General features: G+C 40.2%; 1 protein-coding gene and 1 long non-coding RNA gene across 8 annotated transcripts in view; one reads left to right on the top strand and one right to left on the bottom strand.

Annotated features, from left to right (window-relative positions):
* skap1 (src kinase associated phosphoprotein 1) overlaps positions 1 to 22,178 on the bottom strand; it is a 47,243-nt gene extending 25,065 nt beyond the window's left edge. For 3 of the 7 annotated variants that reach the window (XM_086304332.1, XM_086304327.1, XM_086304331.1), the window contains exons 1-9: positions 22,031 to 22,178; positions 20,254 to 20,382; positions 20,029 to 20,081; positions 17,355 to 17,460; positions 16,774 to 16,799; positions 16,525 to 16,641; positions 675 to 755; positions 469 to 552; positions 250 to 374 (exon numbers count right to left, since the gene is read on the bottom strand). In XM_086304332.1, the coding sequence (XP_086160458.1) occupies positions 250 to 374; positions 469 to 552; positions 675 to 755; positions 16,525 to 16,641; positions 16,774 to 16,799; positions 17,355 to 17,460; positions 20,029 to 20,068 (579 nt within the window). In that variant the 5' untranslated portion in view covers positions 20,069 to 20,081; positions 20,254 to 20,382; positions 22,031 to 22,178. Of the gene's footprint in view, positions 1 to 249; positions 375 to 468; positions 553 to 674; positions 756 to 16,524; positions 16,642 to 16,773; positions 16,800 to 17,354; positions 17,461 to 20,028; positions 20,082 to 20,192; positions 20,422 to 22,030 lie in introns of those variants that run through there. The other 4 variants (XM_086304330.1, XM_086304329.1, XM_086304333.1 and 1 more) reach the window with 4 other exon arrangements.
* Positions 22,055 to 23,250, top strand: LOC147323768 (uncharacterized). The gene is made up of 3 exons (XR_015130785.1): positions 22,055 to 22,218; positions 22,718 to 22,800; positions 23,202 to 23,250. It is a non-coding gene; the product is annotated as an uncharacterized LOC147323768 (long non-coding RNA).
* Positions 23,251 to 24,055: the final 805 nt, after the last annotated feature.

A 24,055-nucleotide genomic window follows, 5' to 3' on the forward strand; every position in this document is an offset into this window, starting at 1 on the left:
ATGTTAAAATCCAACCAGCCTATTGTCTAAGGAACCAGGGCAATGCTAATTTTTGGATTGGCCTACAAAAACCTTTGCAAAATCGTTGCAGGACTCCATCAAACTATAGTATATATAATTTTTTTTTTTTTTTCTGAGCCCTAGAAGACGAGTGAAGAACTGCCAGAAGAAATCATGTCAGCTCTTAATAAGACATGATTTTACTGGAGTTTATTTCTTTAATAATAATAATACAGAGATAATACAGACCTGGAAGGGCCGTTTTCCGGGAGCACTGAGCTCAAAACAGGCTTTTCTTTTGGAGTCTTTTCTCAGGTTGGTCACCATCTGTACAGTGTAGTCATTGATATAAAATGAACCCTTCTGCTGTTTATCTGTAGGGGGGAGAGGAGAACACGCAGTGGGATGAAATCCAATTTAAAATTATGCAGCTGCGATGTTTCCACATGGTGGCATTTGAAAACAAACCTTTTTCACTCCCAAAGTAGTAGAATATCGAATTGTTCAGGATGCACCATCTCTTCTGCCACTCTGGTCCAAAGAAGCTGTGGTCTAACGAAAAAACAAAGCAAAAAAAGGAAATTATTCACAGGAAACCAATTCTCTGTGTGTAAACAGATCAAAAAGCGGGACAAATGAAAGAGAGACTGTTAATAGTCTATCTGTTGTCGTACCTTTTCGTTTCTTTTCCAAGTAACCTTGCTTCAGGATGTTGGTGAGCTCATAGGCTGCCACTGGAAGGATATCCTCATCGTCTGTGAGAGCAACCAGACGTGAAACATCTTGTTATGTCTGTCTAAAATCAATTTATAATCACAAATGAAAAAGAAACTGTTCCTCACATGAGAGAAGCTGAAATCTGAGAATTTCCTTCTTGAAAAACGACTTCAAGCTTTGTTAACATTTTTTTCCAGTGAATCAGCTAATTGACAAAACAACTAATTGTTTCCTCACTAACTCCTTATAAGCTACACATACACTTCCCTTTTTCCCTCAAGGCACTTCACACACATCAGAATATAAAGTCTCTATCCCCGTGGATCAAATACATCCCTGCTAGTCTTTAGGAAACTGGGATCAATACTTCTACAGTGCTGCTGAGCACTGCACTCCATTCATCTGCTCACATTGCATTTTAATGAGAGGAAACTTCCTGTGGGGATTAAAAACCTCTCGTCAGAGTGCAGAGTCAAAATTTAAACATGACAGGATGATAGTTAGGTTATGATCAATTACCTTTGCAATATCAAACTAAAATAAATACTTGAACCCCAAATATCTACTGAGATGATCTGAAATATAACACTAAACGTGCTTCAGAACACGTTTAATTATGTATGCATTATTTTACATAGTTTAACGCATCATTATCAAATCATAAAATATCTAGAAAGCTTCTGTTATTTACATTTAAAACATAGATATTGTAAGCATAGTTATTTTGTTAGCGTCCATTTCTGTTGTTGTAGGACTTATAAGGATCAGTCTGTCAATAAAATCCAGATCTCCGCACCGTTAGGAGTAAAAACTGGTATATAGTTTGAAGTCGGCACTTTCAACACAAGCTGAAATGAAGACTCGGCCCGGCTGTGTCTTGCTCAGGGTCATTTTAAATCAGTCATGTGATTTGGACATTCACTCCGGAGGGTTAAACAACGTTGAGATTTGACTGGAGAGTGAAAAGTGAAAGGCTGTTTTCTCAGATTGTTGAAAAGACTTTATATCTAAATGTGGGTAAAAAGTGTCAGCATGTAGGAAACATGTTTCCATTGAGACATGCACCACACAATGAGATACCCATTAGAAACAGTTTATCTGTAGATATATAAATAGTATAGAGAAATTTTATATATAAAATGTTATCTGGTAATTTAAGCCTGATCAAAACCACTCAAACAACTATTGAAGTATCTGAAATAATGTTTCTGTTGCAGGTAAAAAACATGACTAACACTGAATAGTAACCTTTTCAGAACAGTGAGAGTAGCTTTAACATTTCTCTTTGTTATAATGCTGCAGTTATATGAGATAAACACTCCACAGCAAGTTGCCTGAAGAGATGCAATTTAAACCAGCTGCTCCATGTTGAAGTTATTGTTGAACCTGTCAGAAGAAAATCAAAGTATTTTCCCATTTTCTAGCCTTTAGCTGTTAGAGAGGAACTTGACCTTACATCGACCTCATAGACCATCCTCCTCCCTGTGTTTCAGTGGGAGTACCTGGCTTTTCTACATGTCAAAAACAAAGCTCAGCTTCCTCTGAGTTCATTAGTCAACGGGGATTGGAGGAGCAGAGGAAGAGAAGGAGCTCCCTTTTTAGTCTGAAACACAGGAACAATTCAAAGACCATTTACACGAGTCCGTGTGACACCCCCATTCAGAGCAGCGATGACAGGGGGAATGCCTGGAGTCCATCCCCCTCAGAGAGGGCCTGTTTAACTGCTGGGAAAAACCAAACATGTCAACCCACAACTGGCTCCTCTGGGTCAAACAAAGAGCATCCCCCAACGTTAGACAAACAGGAACCTCTGTGTCATTCATAAAAATCACCAACAAGGAGAAAACTAAGTGGGTATTAGCCCAGCTGAATGGCCACTCCTGAACTTATTATTTGCCATCTATTCGCAGCGAGTTTCATCTAAACAACTCAGCTCCAGAGAGCGAAATAGAGCTATTACTGTTTTATTTATTTATTTATTCATTTTGCTAGGCCAACATCTCTGAGATTTAAGTTCACCACAAACCTGTGTGTGATCTGATAACCCCTCGTGGCTTCGGTTTGCGGTCCTGACAGATGAGCGGGTCATTCCGGAGCTGAGCCCCAGACACCTCACAGCACTAACACGCTCACATATCATCAGCCTGCCTTTGTGGATGGACTGACCGGTGACACTATAAATACAGAGGTGCTAAGGACTGTTTTGTCAAAGAGAACCTGATTCGGCACATCATAACAAACAGCGGTCATTATGCTCCTCCACCTCATCTATCCGCCGGCAGTCCGTCCATTTTTTTTTCTGGTCCTGCTTCCCTGTTGCGGCCCACTTCTAATCCCCTCATCCGTCTGCTTCCCTCGCTCTTCATTTATCTGCAAAGTCGGCCCGGCTAATAGATGAGGAGGTGCAAAATCAACACAGGATCACTCTGATCTACTTGAGTCAATAAACATTACACATTCGTGCGTGCTTAACACTTTAACGCCAGGTGACCTGACCTCCACTTGACTATCCTTGCATGCATCGTGAACACGGCTGCAAACATCGACTGCGGCGAAACAATAGCTCGAGATTCATCCACAGGGTAGCGGCACAACCTAAAAGCCTCTCGCTGTCCAATGCCGCTTGATCCCACCCTAAAATAAGCAGACTCTGATTGGTCCTGAGTTAACAATGCCTCCTTTAATGAGAATTACACACTAACACCTCTTTTGTGTTTTTTTTAAGAGGATATTCTGAGGTAATGTTATTTGAAAATGTGTAATTTAGGGTGTTAAAAAAACTCCAAAATCATCATGGTGTTTGAGTTTGAGTACAGGCACAGAGAGACACATTAATGCATCTAATTAAGGCCTCATCAAAATCGCAGACAGACGGCACTCTTTCATAAAAATCATAAATTGCGTTATCAATTATTCAGGGCAATGCCATGACTTCATTTTCATCCCTTTTGCGTTTTAATTAGCACCATCCACAGCTTTGGTATTGACATTAATTTGATGGCAATTTATTGATATTCAGCATAACCTATTTAGCTGAGTGCAATTACCAACAAAGAGAAGCAGATAGATGTGGCGTTAGAGTCGCATCCCGTGTTCCGTAAATCAAGGTGAGGAGTTGCTACTGGCCGCGCTAACTGAATCTAACGGCTCTCAGCGGTCATCAGTATGAAAAGATCCAAATGTAAGGAGATAATCAATGGAAAATTGACCAGAGATATGTGTTTAATTGATTCCGACAAAGGAACGTTTCCATAAGCTAGCCGACCTGCGTGCCGATAAGTGCTCCATTCTGCTGCCTTCCTGAAGTCGTGTTAAAACTCAGAGGGGATACATGAATACATAACAATGCATCCAAGCTGCCAGCGGTTTGCCAAAGCCACAATCTCTCATTTGGTTATTCACACTCTCCCAGCATGGTGTTATGAGCTCAGCAGTTGATCCCGCAAGAAAAGGCTGATTTATGTTAGCATGACCAGAGGGAGTTAATGTATTCTCTCATTAAAATCCACTTTAGTTAGGCTGAAAGTCAATCAAAGCCTGGATAGAGAGTGAATCAAAATGAAGGGAAATGGTCGGGTGGGAGGACTAATACGTTACATTAGATCTAACGGTGGTCATAATGCGCCAAAGATGCTATGAAAACACAAAAATGCTCTGAAGATGTTGATGGTGCTCCAGAAGATGGAAAGCAAAGCCAGAGGTCCCCTTAGCGCCTCTTCTCTGAGAGTGCTGGGTGGCAGGGAGCGGCGACGGCAGCGGCGGGACTCGGTCCCAGCACGGAGACGTGTACTTCAGAGGCTCCACTCTAACCATTACTATAAAATGGCCGGTTACATGGAGAGAAACACAGTGAGATGAGGGGGAAAAGCCTTAAATCAGGCAAAATGCTATTCAGTCTTGTTTTTTTGCACATAAAAACATGCCTTACTTTCACGTGGAAGCAGTGTGTTGTAACTGAGAGTGGGATCTAAAAACGTTTGGAAAGACGTGGAATTTAAAATTAACTGATAATATTTTTCCCTGTCCATCAATACTGCATGCCTGTGATGTCTAATAATGGCTGCCTTATGTGCCTGCTCTGTCTTTATTTAAGTGAGGGTGTGTGTCATGCGTGGGCTTTATTACTGTAGTCCCTCGTGCTGCAGAGGTTTTACTGTACATCTGTGGCTGTTACATTTCTAATGGGGATTTTCTTTTCTTTCCATTTCTGTTGTATTTGACTGTGTGAGCTCATAACTGTCATTAATGATTAATTATTCATTTATGTCTGATTGCAAAATACTGGCCAATACAATATCATGAAATAGTGAAAAATGCATCTTTGCTGTTATAAACAACCAGTTCATCAATTATTCTATCATTATTGGCTTGACTGATTGATCAACTTGTTGATTATTTCTTGACTGTAGATCAAACCCCATGATGTATAACGTTACAAGACAGTATTAAAAACGACCAATAAAATCAGGTAGTGTTTTAGCTTTAAATGTGGCCATTAATGAATAATTGTTTGATCGCTAGCTTGTTTGTTTTAAATCCTGAACATCAATCTGTCTGCAACTAACAAACATTGTCAATACTGATTAATTTGTTGATTATTTGTAGATTTTGTATTAATACTTTGGGTAATAAAAAAAAGCTTCTTACGCTGTCCAAAGATGTAATTTTTGCTTTATTAAATGAGCAATAAAACCAGGCGGTGTTTCCACTTTAAACATGGCAATTATTTATTAATCTTAAAGCAACTCGTTCATTTCTTTAATCCTAACGTTAGTCCTGCCTGAAACTGACAAATATTGTCAATATCGATTCATTTCTGGTCTATATGATGTCATAAAATACTAAAAATATTTCCTATACAGTCCAGCTTTTCTGCTATAAACAACAAATTAATTAATTATTCAATTTCCAGTCACTGGCTCGTTTTTTTTTTTTTTCTTTTAATACTGAACATCAGCTTGTCTGCAACTAATAAATATTGCCATTTACAATTAATTTGGTGATTATTGGTGATTATTATATAGATTTAGATTTTCAGACTATAAAATGTTTTAAAACAAGGCAAAATCCTTCTTATGTGCTTGAAAAATAACAGTTTTGATATTATAAATTACCGGTAAAAACCAAATGGTGTTTCAATTCTTACATTTGCTCACTGACTTGTTTGTTCCTCGTCGTAAAACGATTCTCATACTGTTCCAAATTTCAGTTTCTATACTAGTATTATTATTATTATTATTTACCTCAGACAAGACAGTTAATAAAACAAATATCTGATTACTGACTTGCTTGTTTCCTTTAATCTAATTAACTTGCCTATAACTAAAAAAAATTATTGATTCACTGCTACTGACTCATTTGTTGACTGTTTCTTGCTTGTCGGTTATTACCCTATAAAACAAAAGAGTAATAAAAGAGTGAAAAACGTGTTTTTTATTGTATTACAATTATAAAATAATGAGTTTTGCTATTATAAATGGCCGATAAAACCAAGTGGCATTTCAGCTTTAAATTGAACAGTTAATTAATTAACATCTGCTCATTGGTTACTGATCATTTCCTTTTGTTTGTAAAATGTATTTCATTGCACAAAAATATTCAATTTTGTTACATATTTTTTTATAACTGTATGTATTTTTCTTTTTCATGCCTCAATGCGAGCTCTTTTACTGGTTTCTACAAATTCATCTACTTGTTTTACAATTAAGAAATGGGCATCTGCTTTTAATCCTTAACATCAGCTTCCCATCATAGACTTTTGCTCAAATCCGGTCATTTTTACACCACCCTGATGTGATTTCATACATCTCATCCCTTACAACTAAATAACAGAAGGTACAGAGACAACAAACTGCCTGAAAATCCCAGTGTTTACTTGTTATTTTGGGGTAAAATATCTGTCACATTGGGATTAATACGTATCTGTGCATGATGACCCACCTAGAAGCACAGGTGTAAAATAAGGGCAGAAAGTTGTCATATGCCTCCCTTCTCCTCCACTCAGTCCTTGAGCACGAGGTGCTTTCACAGCGCCTTACGATGCAAGAGGTATTGCAGTGAATGCAGCATCGGGGGGGCAGGACCTGACCCCCGGGTGAACTCTGCTGATGAGGTGAAACAGAAGGCAGAGAGAGGCTCCCCGGCCCTGAGGGGGCTACGGGGAGGAATGCTGCTGATTCCACAGACGAAAGGGAACGAGACCGCAACCTCTTCGATACCGTCCTTGATTAGGAAAAAGGATTCACTCGGTGCACCTTCACCCGCCTGGCGCTCAATCTGCGCACACGCCAGGCTAAATTGATACATTTTTCCTCATTACAGTAGGAGGCCTTTGCAGTACATCCCTCCAGCGAGCCGGCCGTCAGAAGGGAGGAGAGAAACTGAGAGGCACTGAGGTTAAGGGCACAGTGTCTTCCCTGCCCTCCTTCCCTCCCCCTGATTTGATTAGGACTTCAGTCATCGATACATAAACCATGTTTAGAACCTCCTAATGCATGTGTTTGAACCGAAGAAAACACACAGATCATTATATCACAGCTGTATCACCGTCTAATAATACTTAAAAGGATCAGAAATGTATGCAGGAGTGATCAAGGTTTTCTTTTTTTATATGAGTCAGGTCTTAATAAAAAAATCTGACTCGAGATCTGAGCAACAGAACAGAATAAAAACTTTCCTGCAAATATTTAATTGCACTTCTTGACTGATTTTGATTCAGGACATTCGCTTAGGCTGCATCTGCAGAGACTTATCTACTGTTTCTGTTTTTCTGTAACTGTGAACAAAAAAATATATATTTATATTTATGTATTGCCCGTACTCGGGAATAGATGTTAAGTCATTCTCGGTTTTGCTCCACTCCTACATTCAAACATCACGGGCCGGCCACTGTAAAGACACTAAGGGGCTAAATTTACTATGTGACATCGGCTTCCCCCTGGGCAGCCATAAGCAGCGTCTACAGCGACCCTGAATTTCCCTTTTCTAGATTTACTACCACTATTCAAATGCTTAACTGCAGATACAATGATCCTCTAATCGCTGGGGATGGTTTTCAGCTGCTTCGCTGACAGAGACCAAAAAAAAAAAGAAAAAGAAAGAAACAGTCGTAAGAATATAAATACCAACAATGGAGGAGTTCGGGCCCACAGAGGAGCCTGCGTCTCAGTGATAAAAATGGGATACAGCGCAATCAAAGGCAGAGCCTGGAGGGAAAAACACTCACAAAAAAATCAGCACACTTGCCCTCTGAATGTACAGTTATTGCACCTTTAAAATGCTCCTGTGATCGCCGCTTAAATGCTTTAAATGTAATTTTAAAGAAAGGACCACGATTTTAGAGCAATATCTCACACCTATTACCATTTTATATAAAGCACTCCTATTTATAGCCACTGTTGTTAAACACCATGTCAATAAATAAAGTTATATTTTATGATTTCCGATCATAAATCACCGGCAAATCCAGCTGGCAACAGGTGTGATGGAAAAATGATTCTGTGGAGGAAAATGAGACTGAACGCTTGTTAAAAAACGTCTTAATCAAATTTGATTTATTGACTTATAATTAAAATAAAAATGTTTTTTTAGTTTAAATTATTTTAGAGGACCAAAGTAGTGATTGTTCTAGCTCATGTGGATTCATTTAAATCAAAACAACTGTTCACATTAATTAATAATGAAATTAATACTACTATTTATTAATAATAATGAGCAGGTTTTTCAAACAGAAACTTTTTTTTAGTTTGGGTTATCCTTTAAATTTTGTTGATGAACAGCAAAACCTAACTCTGATATATTATGTTTTAGGGTTTCAATAATTCAGTCTTTCATAAAGAAGAATGACCCATAAATGAAGATTTCTTTTGAAGGATTTTGACACTTTTTAAGGATTAAAAACATTTTTTTTTGCTGAAGAAAACAACAAATAATAATAAAAAAAATAATTTATCATGGCAGCAGCTAAATGATTCAAATTTATTTAAAACATTAAAAGCTTCTTAAAAACAAAGCCAAGTAATTATATAACTATCAACTAGATTTCTTTTTTTTTTTAAATCATTTACAAACTTTTTAAAACTTTTTTGTTGCTCTTATCTTTTTGAATTTCTTTATAATATTGTAATATTAAAAAAATAAACCAAAAAAAGAAAGAAAAAGACCAAATAAGAAAAAAAAAAGCCAAAACCACGTCAGTCGAGCTTCATTCGCAGGGAAACGGTAAATCAGCCTCCGTGACAGTAACTGCCGCGGAAGTCATTTAAAACTAATTTTTTTGACAATATACAAATGAACTCATAAAAAAATAATATAATATAAAACAGTAAGGATGATCATTATTCAGCGAATGTTTCTGCAGTATTGGTCAAGTTTTAAAATAATGTTTGCCCTCAGTTTTTAGCTATTTTTCCAAGCGACAACCAAAATTACACTCAGCATATTAAATTACGCAAAACAGCCTAAAAACGTAAAAAATTATGTTTATTTTACATCTCATAAAAAAGTTTTCATTTTAACTGTGATTAGTACTGGAGGGAATTTATATTTTAAAGTTAACTGACTAAATTTAAGTAATTACTGCATCCGTACTGCCACACAGGACCAAGTTCCTGTGTAATTACATGTGTTTCCATTCGACTCCTGATTTCTTTCAGATGAGCCAACTCACGGGAAAGGCTGCTGTAACTCAGGGGTGAAAAATTACCATTGTAGATAAGCGATCTTAAAACAGCATACAAGCCCACAGCAGCCCCTGTCCCACTTGGCACACGCTCAGAGCGGTGACTTCTCCCAGCCGTGCGCAGAGCTCGGAGTAAAGAGGGATGCATCCTCGACATGCTCGGATAACTCCACAAGGGCAAGTTAATGACCTTAAAGTGCTACATTACAGCAACAATTAAACACAAGGATCCCAGAGGCACCGGGAGCCGCCGTGTCACTGTCTGTGTACAGGCCAACACATCTCTCCCATCCCCATTTATTTCCCTAAGAAATCAGCGGGGCCACCTGGGCTTGGCATTGAAACTTCATTCATCTCCAGAAATGGATTCCAGTGGAGAGCAAAATCAAATTCTCATTTGCAAGGAAGGGGGAAAAAGAGAGGGAGTGAATGCAGGAGGTACCTGGGAACGCTAACCTCTGGGTGAACCCGCCGCATCTGATAGTTTTGCTATTTGTCTGTGACATTGACAGCTCTGGGGGAGATTAGGAGCCACCCTGCCCCGGCTTCCCACTTTGCATTCTGCCTATGCGCCTCTTTACAGATGGACTGCTGCACATTTACCTTCGCCTGTTTTCCCTAGGTTTCAGCACGGCACTGCCGCACCAGAGGCAACGAAGGGATGTAATTATATGCCGTGCGACAATAAAACAAAGCAAATGAGAGGAGAGCTGCATCACGGGGCTTTCAAACCAGGAGGATGCAGAAAACTACACCGTGCGGCTTTTGGTGGTGGTGATGTGTGTGTGTGTGGGGGGGGGTTAAAGCCGGAGATGAGAGTGATGGATGCCCTTCGGTTAAATACGTCCAAATCCCCCCTTCAAGCCGCTCTCTTCTTGCCAGGCAGCGTGAGTGAGTGTGTGAGAGAGAGTGTACAAGATTAATAGTGTAAACAGCGAGGGAGAGAGGGAAAGAAAGGCAGCCAGGAGAGAGGGAGAAAGAAAAGACTATCAGCATCTGCAGCAGCACAGTAGCCCTCGGGGAATAGCGTGAACTTTTGAACCCTGATGGCGAGCAGTCGCAGCGATGCACAGAGCCTGCGCCTGCCTCGTAATGTGTGTGTGAGTGTGTGTGCTTCTAGAAAAGCACACAGACACCAACTGAAGGAGAGGAAAAGAGAGTGACGGAGAACAAGGAGGAAGAGGGGAGGGTCATTAGCATATTCCTCGCTTCCTCGCAAACGAGCAGCCGCTACCCAAATGTCACAAAATCCATACGCCGATGAACGCGCTGAAAAATGGATCTCCGGGCGGATATTCTGACGGACAGACAGCGCACGGCTACGTCTGAAGAAACTCTGTGTGCTCTGAGACGGCGTGGGCGATTATTCACACGCGCAGACGGGTCACGGGTTGGCCAAGCAAAGAGGCCAAAGGTCAAAAGTTCAGTGAGTGGGCAGACAGGCCAACAAACCTGCAAGCAGGTCACGTATGCAGACCCGAAATACTTTCCAGGTGGATTTAAAAGAAAGAAGAGAAACTGCTATGAAGCAGCTCAGCAGCCATATTTCAACATTTGCCCACAAACCTCCTCCTTCCCCGTGACTTCATTTCGAACACAGACAAGGGCCAGTTGGCACATTAAACATTGCTGATTAACCCCCTAATGGGGCATCAATCCGTCAGCTGGCATCGCTTTTCTTCTACCTCACAAGCCAAGGGACCGAGCAGGGCACGCTGCACCCTCCTCAAACACACTGCACGTTACACAGCTTTTTTCCAGCTTTGGCCAAAATGACAGAATTCAGATTTAATATTCTATTTACTGGCACCGTGTAATAATGTTGTTACTGTGCACTTGGCTCCTCATATTCAAATGAGAAATAGGCGACAGCAGCGAGACATAACTTCAAATTGGTTATCCTACTGCATTCTTGTGCCAGTAATTGGTTTAGGAAATTGGGCCAGCGCAGCGATCGCTAACACGAGTCACCTTCCTTCATTCTTAACACTGGCCATAAGAGCACACCTGCGTTTGCAGCCAAAACTATCAGTTCATTAATCAATTTATCGACTGAAAACAGAAGCTCCTCTTGTTCCAGCTTTCCCATTCTTCGTCTAATGTGACTGTAGACCTGAAAACTTTAGCTGCCTGATCAAAAAAAAGCTAATTCCCTCCTATTTTTTTTTCTTTAGAAAACAAGCTGCCGCCCTTCCTGCCTACATTTCAAATTAAATAATCTTAAAATTTAAAATGTTTATTGCCACACCTGAGATAATGCAGGCTGTACGGCACATCAAACTAAAATCATCACAATCACAAAGAAGACAAGGGATACGTATCAAAAGCGCCATCTTTTTCCTGCACGCCTCCTGAAACAAAGCTCTTTCTGCAGTGCTCTGTCATCGCAGCAGCTTCCCAGCAAACATCCCCGAGCGCCCAGCGGTGCTCCCCAATCAAAGAAAAACAAACAGGCGATTTCGACTTCGTAAACTTGACCTGCAAACAGCATGACAGGGCTAAAAGCCCCACATCACACACCGTCTCCTGGGGTCTAAGTGAGTGTGTTAAAGAGATTTTTGCACGCCAGAGGGGGAAATTTTGTGCCTATATTTGTTTATGTATGCATAATGTGCTGGAATGGTGTTTGAGCCTCAAACAGCATCGAGAGAGAGAGAAGGGTGGAGGGTGCTGAAGCGGGCAGACGTAGATGGGGTGAGGCTGCAGGCGCGGTCAGGTCACCGGTGCGGTCGGCGGGTGAAACTCAGTTCACATTACCATGCAGACAACCCGGGCTAACAATGGAGGCTCCATCTGTTCCTGTCAGCGATTACAAATCTGGTGTCACCCAGTCCGCTGAAGACAACAGGCCACCGCATCTAATCAAACGGCACAGGCTCCTCCTGCGTGTAGAAGCAGCCATCGACTTCACACTCACTCACTCTCTGGTTAGGGAACACAGAGAGGCGAAGGCAGGCAGTCGATTACCACGGATAATACATCCTCCAAGTCACAAAGTCTCCATTGTGTACAGTAGGATTTAAAAAAAAAAAAAAAGAAAAAAAAGAATGACACAATTAAACTCAAGAGAGAAAACTCAATTTTCTACCTTCCCTTCTCCTTATCGCTACTCTCTGAATCCCACAAAATTATCATTAATTTTCAGTTCCTCTGAATGAAAAGAAAGTTCGAATATCATGGTTAACTGTTCCTCCTAAAATGTGGCTGATTTCATTAAGCGCCAGCGCCATTATTTCAGACCGCCCGGCAGAGAAGTGCGAACCATTTCTTTCAGCTGGCAGTGAACAGAGAATGAACTATGAACTCCGCATGCCCTTTTACTGAGGACACAGGCCATTCACTATGCTAACATGGTCGCCGTCCCCCAGCAATAAAAGACGGAGCGCTGCAAGGTGAACATTTGTCTTACAAAGTCAAATGTTATGATTATCGATCTGACAGTACAATGTGTGTGCGGTTTTTTTTGTTTTTTTTTTTAAAATCAAAGCAAAATACAAACAGGGGATTAAAAAACTGATTACGGCAATTCGGGATAATTGGCTCCTTCTCACATTCAACACAGACAATGGCGTGACTGCGTTTTCGAGCTGTAACAACTATCGCTTTCCGCAGCAACAGACGGTGCCGTTTGTAGTTTGGTGTGTTACAATTATAGCCTTAAGGGAAAATTTTTTTAAGCATTTCATACTTTGATTTTGTTTGTTTCCCACAAAGCAAATGTCCTCTTGTTTATTGTAAAATGAACAATTTCAAAAAATGAATTATCGCGGTCTTATTGTCGGCTATCTTCGCGCCATCTGCCGTGATTTGTTTTCTCGATTTTTCCAAAGTTGCCCAGTAAAGGCGACGGTTACTCTTCTGTGAGCAGAAGAGCTCATTAAGCCGTTTACAAATAAATAAACGGGGGGGTTTGTGCTCGACTTCATCCAGCTGGCATTAAATACCGGTATCGCCAAAATGATTGGAAATATTCCTGTTTCTCGACTGGGAATTTCCACATGCGTCCCTGCTTTATCTCAAGAAAGACGCTAAAACAGCAGCGGAGATGGGCACCTGAGGCAGCAGAGGCAATAATGCCCACCTGCGGCATGTCATGTCAAGGGCTATTAGCTGGCACATAGCGTCAGAAATACAAAAACTCTGAATGGGAGGGAGGCGAATCAGAGAAGGGAAGATAGAAAGAAAGATTGATACAGGGAGAGAGGGATGGAACACTCATGGCCCCTCAGGTACAGTGTTGTATTTCAAACCCGGTTGTGGAAGAATAGAGGGGCTCAGCTTCTATCAATCACTGCATTAGCCTGCAGCTACAAAGCCTCCTCTCTGTGTGGGCAGCCTCAACACCTCCCATAGTACACACATGCAAGGATCGGGAGCGGAGCCCAGGAGCCGCCACTGGAGGGAGCTCTAGGTCACCATTCAGGCTTTTGCAGCCACCACAACCCCCCACACTGTTTTTTTCACCAGCATCAGCATGGCCTTACCTGCACACTACCAAGGGAGGAAGAGCAGAGGAAGGAGGAGCTAAAGGAGCCTGGCAGAGAGGTAGGACACCAGCAAGGAGGAAAATTTTACACATGTGGTCTATTCTGTTCTAATTAAAAAGGGCGAGCGCCAAAGTAGAGAAACCTACGCATCCTGTGGTGAGGTGTAGGTGTGTCAGTGAGAATGCCGGGGGATAGTGTGCTAAAATTGCATTGTTTCCTGTCACAGTTATTATTAAATCATCTTTAAGATTTCACTGTAGCTGTAAGAACGTAGCTTCGGTCTGTTTGTAGGCTGCAAAGCATTTAAACCATCTTTTCAAGTACAGTGTGAAAAAGAGCTACAGCTAGTGACTAAACGTCCACGTGATCCGACATAACAAGTACTGTGTTTAAGTGCAACAAGGCATCAGACATGAGAATGAGAGCCTTATAACTAAACACCATGAAGTGCTGCTCTCTTCCATCTGCTTAATACTGTATATACTGTATTTGTCAGTCAGGGTACCAAAATAACAATGGCAGGATAAAGGTGCTCTTAAAGCACTGTTACACACATAAAGTGGTATCGTCTGTGTAAACACTACATTTCAGGGGTTTAGCGCGCAGAACTCCAGGCACTATTCATAAGCGATCTCTGTGGGCCATCCGTATCTCTCGTGCATATTTTTTAAATAAACAATTGAGCTGACGGCTATTTACAACAATGTCTAGTGGTCATTAGGCTAGCCTGTAATGAACTGTCCGTATGACGCATTCATGCATAGTTTGAAATCTCCACACATTTCTCCATACTTTAGTCTATGATTACTTTATGGTTAAATGAGTTTTGCTTTCGGAGGTCAAACCAGATCTTCAAGGCACATCATAATAATTGTAAGTAATGCAATTATCTTGATAATTGTTAAAGTTTAATTAATAGTCCAAACCGATTGGTGTTTATATAACTGTAACACTGAAACTGCAGCAGCTTGTGGTTGAGCAAGCTTAATAATGGCTAAAATTAATAAGAATAAATTAGATTTATGATATGTGCAATGAACTGACATAACAGCTGTTTTCTGTTAACGTTTTTTTAAATGATCAAACACGAAAGTTAGAGATACGGCACTCTAATGGTGGCTGATATAAACTGGGTGATTTAATAATACATGAAAATGTTTCTGAGAGTGTACACAGGTATGTTGGTGTGCTGCCTGATGGTGTGCTTCATTAGAACTGCAAAGGCTGAATAAATGACCCCATCGCAACACAAGTAAAAATTTTCAAATTAAGAGGCATTATCATTGTGCTAAAATTATATTTCATCAGCCTGAAACAAACAGGCTTGTACAAAAATGCCCTGCTCACCCCATGGCGCACCGCCATGAGAACCATTGGTGCAACATACAATAAAGGATAATGCTGCCTGATGTCAGTGCTGCTAAGCTTTCATTTGGAGACGCACCTGCTGCTGCTTTTCTGGCCGTTTCTGAAATTAAGGGCCATCAGTTTCATGGTTTTAACTTGTGCTCGGTCTAACACTGGCTCGCTGTCTTTACCACCTGCTGTTAGCTAAACCCTTGCTAACCTGGTATTCGTGCAGCTCACTTTTCTTTTGAAAGAAACGCATTAACAACAGACTTTCCTCAGTTTGCTCCCTCTCCTTTCTTCCTTTTCTTTTTTGACGCTTTCTTGAGGAAAGACATGATTCAAGGTGCACATTTGCATTGGCCACATGAAATAAATTAGCTGCGCTGAAAAAGCGAGTCTGAGCAAACTAAACAATTTTACATCGTTTGTAAAGTGAAAGGTAGAAGTGGCAGCAGCCTCAGCAATATTTTTGTAACCAAAGTCACTCGACTGATTCATTCATGCAATAATTACATAGACACACAAAGACAAACTTCTCATTTCAGGCTTGCTATGACTACTCCCAATAGTCCAAATTTCCCCCCAATACCTGTCACAGATTTGGGTGGAAGATATGATAATGTCAATATTTATGCTAAATATGGTCAGTAGAAGAGGTCAAAGAATGAATCCTGTGGAACGCCTGCACTCATGACAAAGAAGGGCACAACACAGTGACAACTCCTCTTTACCTTTTGTTTAAAGCAACTTATAGCCTTTTAGCAGAAACACAAATAGTCACGTAACGCTCAGGGTGAAATGTAATACTTTGGTGGTTGTTAAAACGTAGACAAAACACCCTCTGTGAAGGTGTTATGTCTTTATACTATGATCTGTAAACTGTAATGTACACATAAAAAGAGTAGACCCAACAAATGTGGAATGACTGCGATTAAATTAAATCTATTTTTAAGATATGTAAGGTGGTATCTGTTTGGCCTACCTTCTGTTGCACAGCCATTATTTAGAAAATTAAGGGAAATGCAAAATATATACATTTTGCATTTTTAATGTTTCTTGAAGAAAACAAAAATAATATATTATTATTCAGTGACTTTACTAGTCAGGTCTAGTTTAGATGAACTTGGGCTGTATGTGGCCCATAAACTAAAGTGAACAGTTTTTTGTTGTTGTTTTGTTTTGTTCTTGCCGTGCACAGACAAACACACACATCTCTCACAAATCTCTGCAGTGCACCTACAATAGCCCACACAAAGGAGGAACCAGCCATCAGGACTGCTGTTAACTTACAGTCAGCCACTCCATCTTCCTGGTAGTCAGACACTACTGAGGCGTCGTCTGAAGGGGCCGAGCGACCCAGGCTGGAACTGCGGTTGTCATCAGAGCCTTCATCTTCCCTTAAATCCGCTGGTGGTAGTGATTGTGTGAAACAGAGAGATAAAGGAAATGTCACTAAGAGAGATAATTAACAACAGACTTTATGGCCTCATCTTTAAAAACTACACAGTATGTGATGGAGATTAAGAGATTGTTACTTACATCTTATAGGAAACTCCTCGGGGTTTCTGCAAAACCAAAACAGGTACAAATCAAAAACTACATTTTTGCAGTGACTTGCAAAGGTTTCTGTGCTTTCATTTTCAGACAGCTTCGCTCCAGCATTACTTCTGAAATTCAGTAATTGTTTCTTAAGCAGAAGACCACAAAACCACAAGGATTCTATAGCAGAGCTTGTGTCTCTTATCATGCAGTGCAGGCAGTGCCGACTTCCGGAGTAAGCTGTCACCAGTACTTCATACAAGAGGTTGACTTTTTTGGGCTCGTGCTCAAGAATTAAATCACATTTAATTGTCTCAATCAAGAAAAGATTATTGCACGAGATCTTTAAAAGCTGTTTTAACAATAAGAGCAAGAATTAGGTCTCGAAGGTGACACCATTAGACTTAATCAGCTCCTTCAAATGTAATCATGCAAACTGTGTTTAAAGCAATTACAGCAACAATTAAAGGTTTTGTGTGGCATTATCAGCTAAAATTAGATAACGGAGTCTTTGAAATTACTTTTAAAAGTGGGTTTCTGGGCCTCAGATTTAGAGCTTCTTCGAAAGGATAAAATCATACCTTGAATGGACGACCCTGAAGTTATTCAGCAGAACCTCTCGTGTCTCTTCTGCAGATTCACTCAGGTTCTCACCATGAAGAATCTCTGTCACAAACAGCTCGCAGTCTGAGGGCAGCAAACCATTTATGCTAAATTAAAGCAACCTTGGCATTGTGCATTTCCTGTATTGTTCTTCAGTCTTCTGTTATGCATGTTGTATATATAACAGAAACTACAGATGTAAATTAGCAGTTTTGCTTCAATCTGACATGTTTACATGCTATATTTTTATCCTTGTGCTAATTAGCATGCACTGTCCCTGTTAAATAACCACGAACATAAAAAATAAAAAAAATAAATTAAGCACTGAGGGTTATGAGTGACTAAAGGGTCACGATCATGAAGCGCTTACACAGAATAATGCACTACAATGCACTCAAACAAAGCAAACCCTGCAGTCTGTGTTAGCGTACCTCCATGACTCTCGAAGTGCGGCCTGCACAGCAGAGGCGACCCTCGGGAGCATTTTACGTGGCCCCGGAGCGTAACAAAAAAAAAAAGGAACGCAACAGTTCATGGCATACTGTGATATAACAGCGCAAAATGAAACCGAGGGAGCATTTCTCTGCAATTTCAACACTTTTATTGTAGCCATGATGGCAGATTAAACCTTCCTAACTTTGACAAATACAGCTGGTGTTAAGAAATGCCAAGAGCCATCTCGCATGCGGTTAAACAACAATAAACCAGCACAAAAATGATAATTACCAGCATAAACCACCATCTGATGAACAGAGACATTATAAACAATAACTGAAAGTGTTTAATGTGGGAGCCTCAATTACGCTAGCTTCCAAACTGGCATCCAGACAATAAACTTTAAGAATACTTTCTATCTGGTACTTTCATATCTTTGTTCCTAGTTTATCACTCACAAATCTCGCATCAAGTTTTCTCTTTTATAAAATATTGCTTTATGTTTCACAGTCCTCTCTTTGTGCTGAGCTCATGAAGATGTTTGACACATTAAAGGAAAAACCACCACGTGCTAACAGCTTCAGTATGCCTTAAATCTTCACTTTTTAGGAACTCTAAAGGAGGGCTGAGCATAGCTCTTCCAAAAAGCCTTTCACCCACTGGTGTTTTAATGGAGGACAGTGCAAATACTGTAACACCAGTCCAAAATCTCACAGGTGTGAGATGGTTAAGATATCGTTACTGCAAAGACCACAGCATATGACTCACCTTATCAAACCATCCGGTGAGCCTTTAATAACTTCTTATACTGGTAGAGACCACTCCCATCACAATGCAAATCATCACCCAGGAAAAACTTTGTATTGGTTTTGCTGCGGAAACTCCACATGTAGATTTTTGAGGAACGAAAAAACTATTGACCTGTTAAGTCTGATGTCATTAGCCATTTTCAGGTCCAAATAATTCTTCAGTTCCCCAAGTCAAACAAATGGGGAGAAACCACTGAGAGTTTAAACATTGAACTTAATATAAATGATCACTCGGGGTGTTCACACAGGCTTAAAATGCAGACATCCATGAAGGAAAGGATTTCCAAGGTTTAGCTGGCTAAGTTAGCTGGCTAATAGAAAACTAAATATCAGCAATGTTTGTGAAGTTGGGTTAGCTGACATATGATCCACTACTTGTTGGCTAGCTCAAAGCTATGTTAGGATAACACAAACACATTAGCAGAATTAAGATGTAGAATGAGCGTTAAATTTTTCTCAATTAAAGTTGTGGGTCCCTGAAAGCCAGAAACAATCGCCATCACATGGCAGGAAGAAAACGCCGAAAATGGATAAAATTTCATCCAGAAGAACGTCTGAGACAATACATCAGTAACACAAGGTTAGTAATTAATATGTCGCTATGGTTTGGATTACTTGGATTAGTCATGTAATGAAACTCACTTAACAACTTGTCCAAATCTAGAAATACATTTAGGTTTCTATACATTTTCAGTCCTGTTAGGTAATGTGGTAATGTTGATCTCACCTCAATAGGTAACAAACCATCCACGAGGTCAGAGTTGACACTCTGACTGGCTGCTTCTGGCCCCCGGGTTGCATATTTAACAGCAATACTCTAAGTAAAGACGTGACTCAAACCAAGCCAGCAAAACAATACCATGAGATGCCATCTCTGTCTGGGTCAAGAGTTTAGATATTTCCTTCAACTAGTCACCTGCACCTCAATACTTTATGCTTTCCTTCTACTTACTTACTAAAAGAAAAAAAAGGGCAAACACATAAGGCTATCATATCCCTCTAAAGTAAACTGCAAACTTGATTTGATGAGGTGGAAACATTACAGAGAAATGTGACACCAATCTTTATGATAATGAAGGCCAGAACAGGTCGGTCAACATCACTTATCTGATTCAATTTCATGATGCACCCACTCATATTCTACAGAGATGTTCTGGCCCATGCAAATGTTCTTCCAAAAGCCTGTTGGCTGGCTTAGCAGTGGATGCAAATGTAGTAAATGTCACGGCAGCAGTGAAGATCTATGAAAATTGTTAAGATGCAGTGTTAAAAGTTCTCTATAACACTGTGTGCTCAACAGGTGGGAGCTCAACTCTAAAGAGTGCCTACTTAAACTGACTTTAAAGTTAAACTTGTCTATGGGGAAAGAAAGATATGTTAAATGTAAAAAAATAAATAAAGATATTACCATACAGAAGCCTCGTGAAGTCGTCCACATTTGTCCCCATCCCTTTGGTTCACCTATCCAAAAAATAAAACTTCAATTTGATGATTTATCAGACTTATTCAGCTCCTTTAGGCTTTGGGTTTTACTCCACAATGTAGCCTACGTAGCTCCAGTCTTTAACGTACCGTTACAGCTCAATGAGACTTAAAAAGGAACCCGGCACACATACACTGTAGATCAACTCACCACCTGCGGCCTTTTGCAATGAAACTTCCGTGCATGCATCAACATTTGCACAAAATGGGGAGGAGCAGGTGCACAAATGACAACTTCCTCTGCATTCTGGTTTCTCAGCTGAGAGCAAAGAAGCTCTGCCTGACAATGAGACAAAAAAAAAAAAAAAAAACCCCACCGCTGTCTGGCTTATAAGGCTTAGTAGGTCATGTACATGAGCTGCTGCCTGCCGGTGTTATTACAAAACTGCATGTGGTAAATGCACAACCACGTCTAGACAAGCAAACTAGAAACTAATGCAAAGTTATTCCACATAAAAATCAACAAATCTGGAAAAGGTTCCCACCTGACCCTCTCAGAATAAGCATTTATTTTTCAGACTCTAGCACAGGACCATCATGGACCACATACAGCCCAGTTTGATCTTAAGAGGGCCAGGCTAGTAAAACTCTTAATAATTCATATTTATTTATTGGTTACTTAATTACTTTGTTGTAATATGAATGGCTACAGGTGAGGTCTTTATCAGTGGAAACAAATGAAAATACAGTTAAAATTCCAAAGCCCCCCATTGGGCCAGACTGGAGTCTTATGTTTGACACCCCTGCTCTAGCATATTTAATGAAACCATGTAAAACTTTACCTTCATATTACAAATATTTTTTTTAATTACAGGCCCTCCTAGTGCATCTGGGTTATCAAAATCTAGCACTTTTTAATTTGCCTTATTTTTTTCAGCTGAAAAAACACATTTAAACTCTGCTAGAAACTGCAACTTAACACATTTTTACGCCCACACCAAGTCTCACAATCTGGGGCAAAATTCTTGGTTTTTTTTCTACACAAATTTTTTCTACAACACTTATATATCACAGTGTCAGCAGCAAAACTCCTCCATTTTAAGGCAGCTGACTTAAAGGAAGCATTGGTAACCTAGATGTTTGATCCAACAGTTAAGAAAACTCAAAATATCAAGGTAACATGATTCAATAACTTGTGTTACACTGCTCTGCAACCTCTGCTGGCCTCTTTCACAGAGGCAGTGAAAGAGTTGTTGGGTCTTGTCCACACATTGTAAGGTAAGAGTAAAGGCTACTTCCTGCCAGACCTGTTTGTGCTCTCAAGAATGCAATTGTGCACTTGACTTACTTGGGTTATCTTGTAAATTAAAATAAAACCCATGTTTCTAAAAACTCTGGTGTCAGTCTTCATTTTATATTGTGGCTTATAGGTATACAGGATTGTAATTGTGGTATTTACAGCCCAAAGTACAGCTTGTGTGTACTTTAATCGTGATAGGATTTACTAGCATTGACCGTAGCTCTGTAAACCGATTAATTTACCTTAAAAAATATTTAGGTAAATTGATAATACACACATGAAAAATGTATCATGATATACCTCCAGAGTAGCTAAGTTTAATTTAGCTAAATAAAGTCTGGTGACAGTGCTTGGCTTTTTAATTAACTGGAGGAAGTATTTAGAAAACCTTGTTGTTGTTATGTCGCCTTCAGTGCACATACTGCACAGCTGGAGTCACAGGCCAGAACTAAAACTTAGCACTATTATTCTCATAATGAAAGTAACTGCTGTTTAATTTGTCTAGCTGTCCATGCAAGTTTTATATTACGGTAGCCTAATTTAGCATGCTAGGCTAAGTTAAGTTAGCCTAACTTCGCTACAATCGTTGATAGGCGTTTATTAGCTAATTTTGGCTTCTTTAAAGTCAGCTAAATGGCCCTTCAATGTTTATCTTCTATCATTTTTCCTGTTAAGGTTATATACTTACCAGTTAACGTGGAAATAAAGGTGGGAAGCTATTTTAAATGTGATTTTAGATAGCGATCTTTATGTAAGTCTTCTCCCTGCGTGCGGCTTTCAAGTGCGTATGTTTTCCGTTTTTGCTACTGAACCTGAACCTCATCCTGAACTACCAATGTGGTTATAAAAGCGTTTCAGAACCATATTCTGATAAAGGTGAGCTACAATTCCTCGACCTTTCACAGAAAGATAATTTTTTAAAGTTTTATTTTACTGACCGCTTTTTGTTTTTGTGCAAATGCTGAGTTCAAGTACGCCCAGTCTTTCAATCTTTAAAATGGTAAATTTAATTTGTAGCAGGAGAGATTTTTTTAGGAAGTAATAACCTAATGGAGATGTCTAATGCTTTCCCTCTAGTAGATATTGTGTTCTGACTCTGTCTTTCTTTTTTCTTTTTTTTTTAAAGATGAGAATATAAATATCAACAGGGATGCAGTTAACATATAGCTTTGTTACTGAATCTGAATTTAACTGGTTAAACATTACCTTCTGCATAAATAGCACATCTTGGCAAAGCGGGTATCATAAATTCTCAGTTTCACTGCTTAAATATGACACTTTCATGGGTCTTTGGTTTTGGCTGAAAAACTAATTAGTATATTTATGACAATAAATGAATGCAGCTTCACTAAATTGGCCCCTCACTATTTGACAGGGCCTGGATGAATGGTTACGTTTGCCAGCAGAGGATGACCTGGATTGGACTGGGCTCAGCTGAAATGAGCAGAGGAGGCTGTGGTAGTAGCTATATTAGAAATAGAAATATTGGTGGTTGTTGCTATTGTGTTATTGATCCTCTATTACTGAAAGTAATAGAGGAAAGCCATCAAATAAGCAAAGCTCAATCAGACACAGCTCACATTGACAGAAAACACGACGTATCAATCAAGTGATGTATGGCTGATACCATATTTTAAACTATAGACAAGATTTTTATTATTTCAGATCTTAAACTTGCATTTTTTAACTCTTAATGCAGCATGTTGACTCTAATCTTAATCGTTGCAGCTGCGATGATCCTGTTTTTATTTAAAAATCGGTTTTTTTTGATCACCAAACAATACTTTCACGTGTTTTCACATGTTTTCATGTTAAATTCTGTCTCATGATGGAGTCCTTCCTTGTCACTTCTCCACAAGAACCCGTGGGGTCAGGGCGAGTTGAATCCCATGTCAGGATTGTCCCCACACTGACCTGTGCCTGACTGGCCTTCCAGCAAAAAGCCCCTGTGAAGGTAAGAGGAACTGGGGGTCCCCTCCCCTGGAAAAGAGGTTCCCTCCCCTTGACAGCTCCACAGAGCCCCAGCCACCTGCCTGCTGGGTCAGCCCCATATGAAAAGGGAAGCCCTTTGTAATCCAACGGGGATTACACCACCCAACAATGCACCGCTGAAAGAGCGACAAAAGCCCTGTATCAAACGCCGCCGAGGGGGAGCAAGACTATGATCTCCCACTACTACCAACACTGACTCCTCTGCTGCCTCTCATCTCCCCAAGAGGCTCTCACCCCCTTCAGCATTTGCTGCCTCTGTCCTCCTTCTGCCCTCTCTCATCTCCGGGATCTGGCCTTTTATCAGCGCATTCCTTTTCATTTGCATTGCGGTGTGGGGAGGGACAGCAGGTCTCTCTGATCTGATAGAGCCAGAAGAGAGAGAGTCAGGAGGCTCCTCAGGGCATGAAGGGTATGTGTGTGTGTGTGTGTGTGTGTGTGTGTGTGTGTGTGTGTGTGTGTGTGTATCCTGTCCTGCAAACACACAACACTGCATTCTCCAGATAGGCAGTCCAGAGGGGCAAATAAAGAGGCACCCACACCTGTCTGTCGAGCTCTGTTTGTCTTTAGTTTAGAAGAGGAAAAGGAAGTAGTTTAAAAAGAAAGCGACACTCACCTTCAAACAAATTGGCCACAAAAATAGCTTAAAGTCACTCCTTCACCTTTCAAAATAGAATATATCTCAAGATGGTGCGCAAATTTAAATGCATTCATTTAAAAAAAA

The sequence above is a fragment of the Aulonocara sp. 'chitande type north' Nkhata Bay genome, linkage group LG8 (genome assembly GCF_057382095.1).
Source record: "Aulonocara sp. 'chitande type north' Nkhata Bay isolate Kocher_YH1m ecotype deep benthic linkage group LG8, A_spYH_male_GT1.1, whole genome shotgun sequence".
NCBI lineage: Eukaryota > Metazoa > Chordata > Actinopteri > Cichliformes > Cichlidae > Aulonocara > Aulonocara sp. 'chitande type north' Nkhata Bay.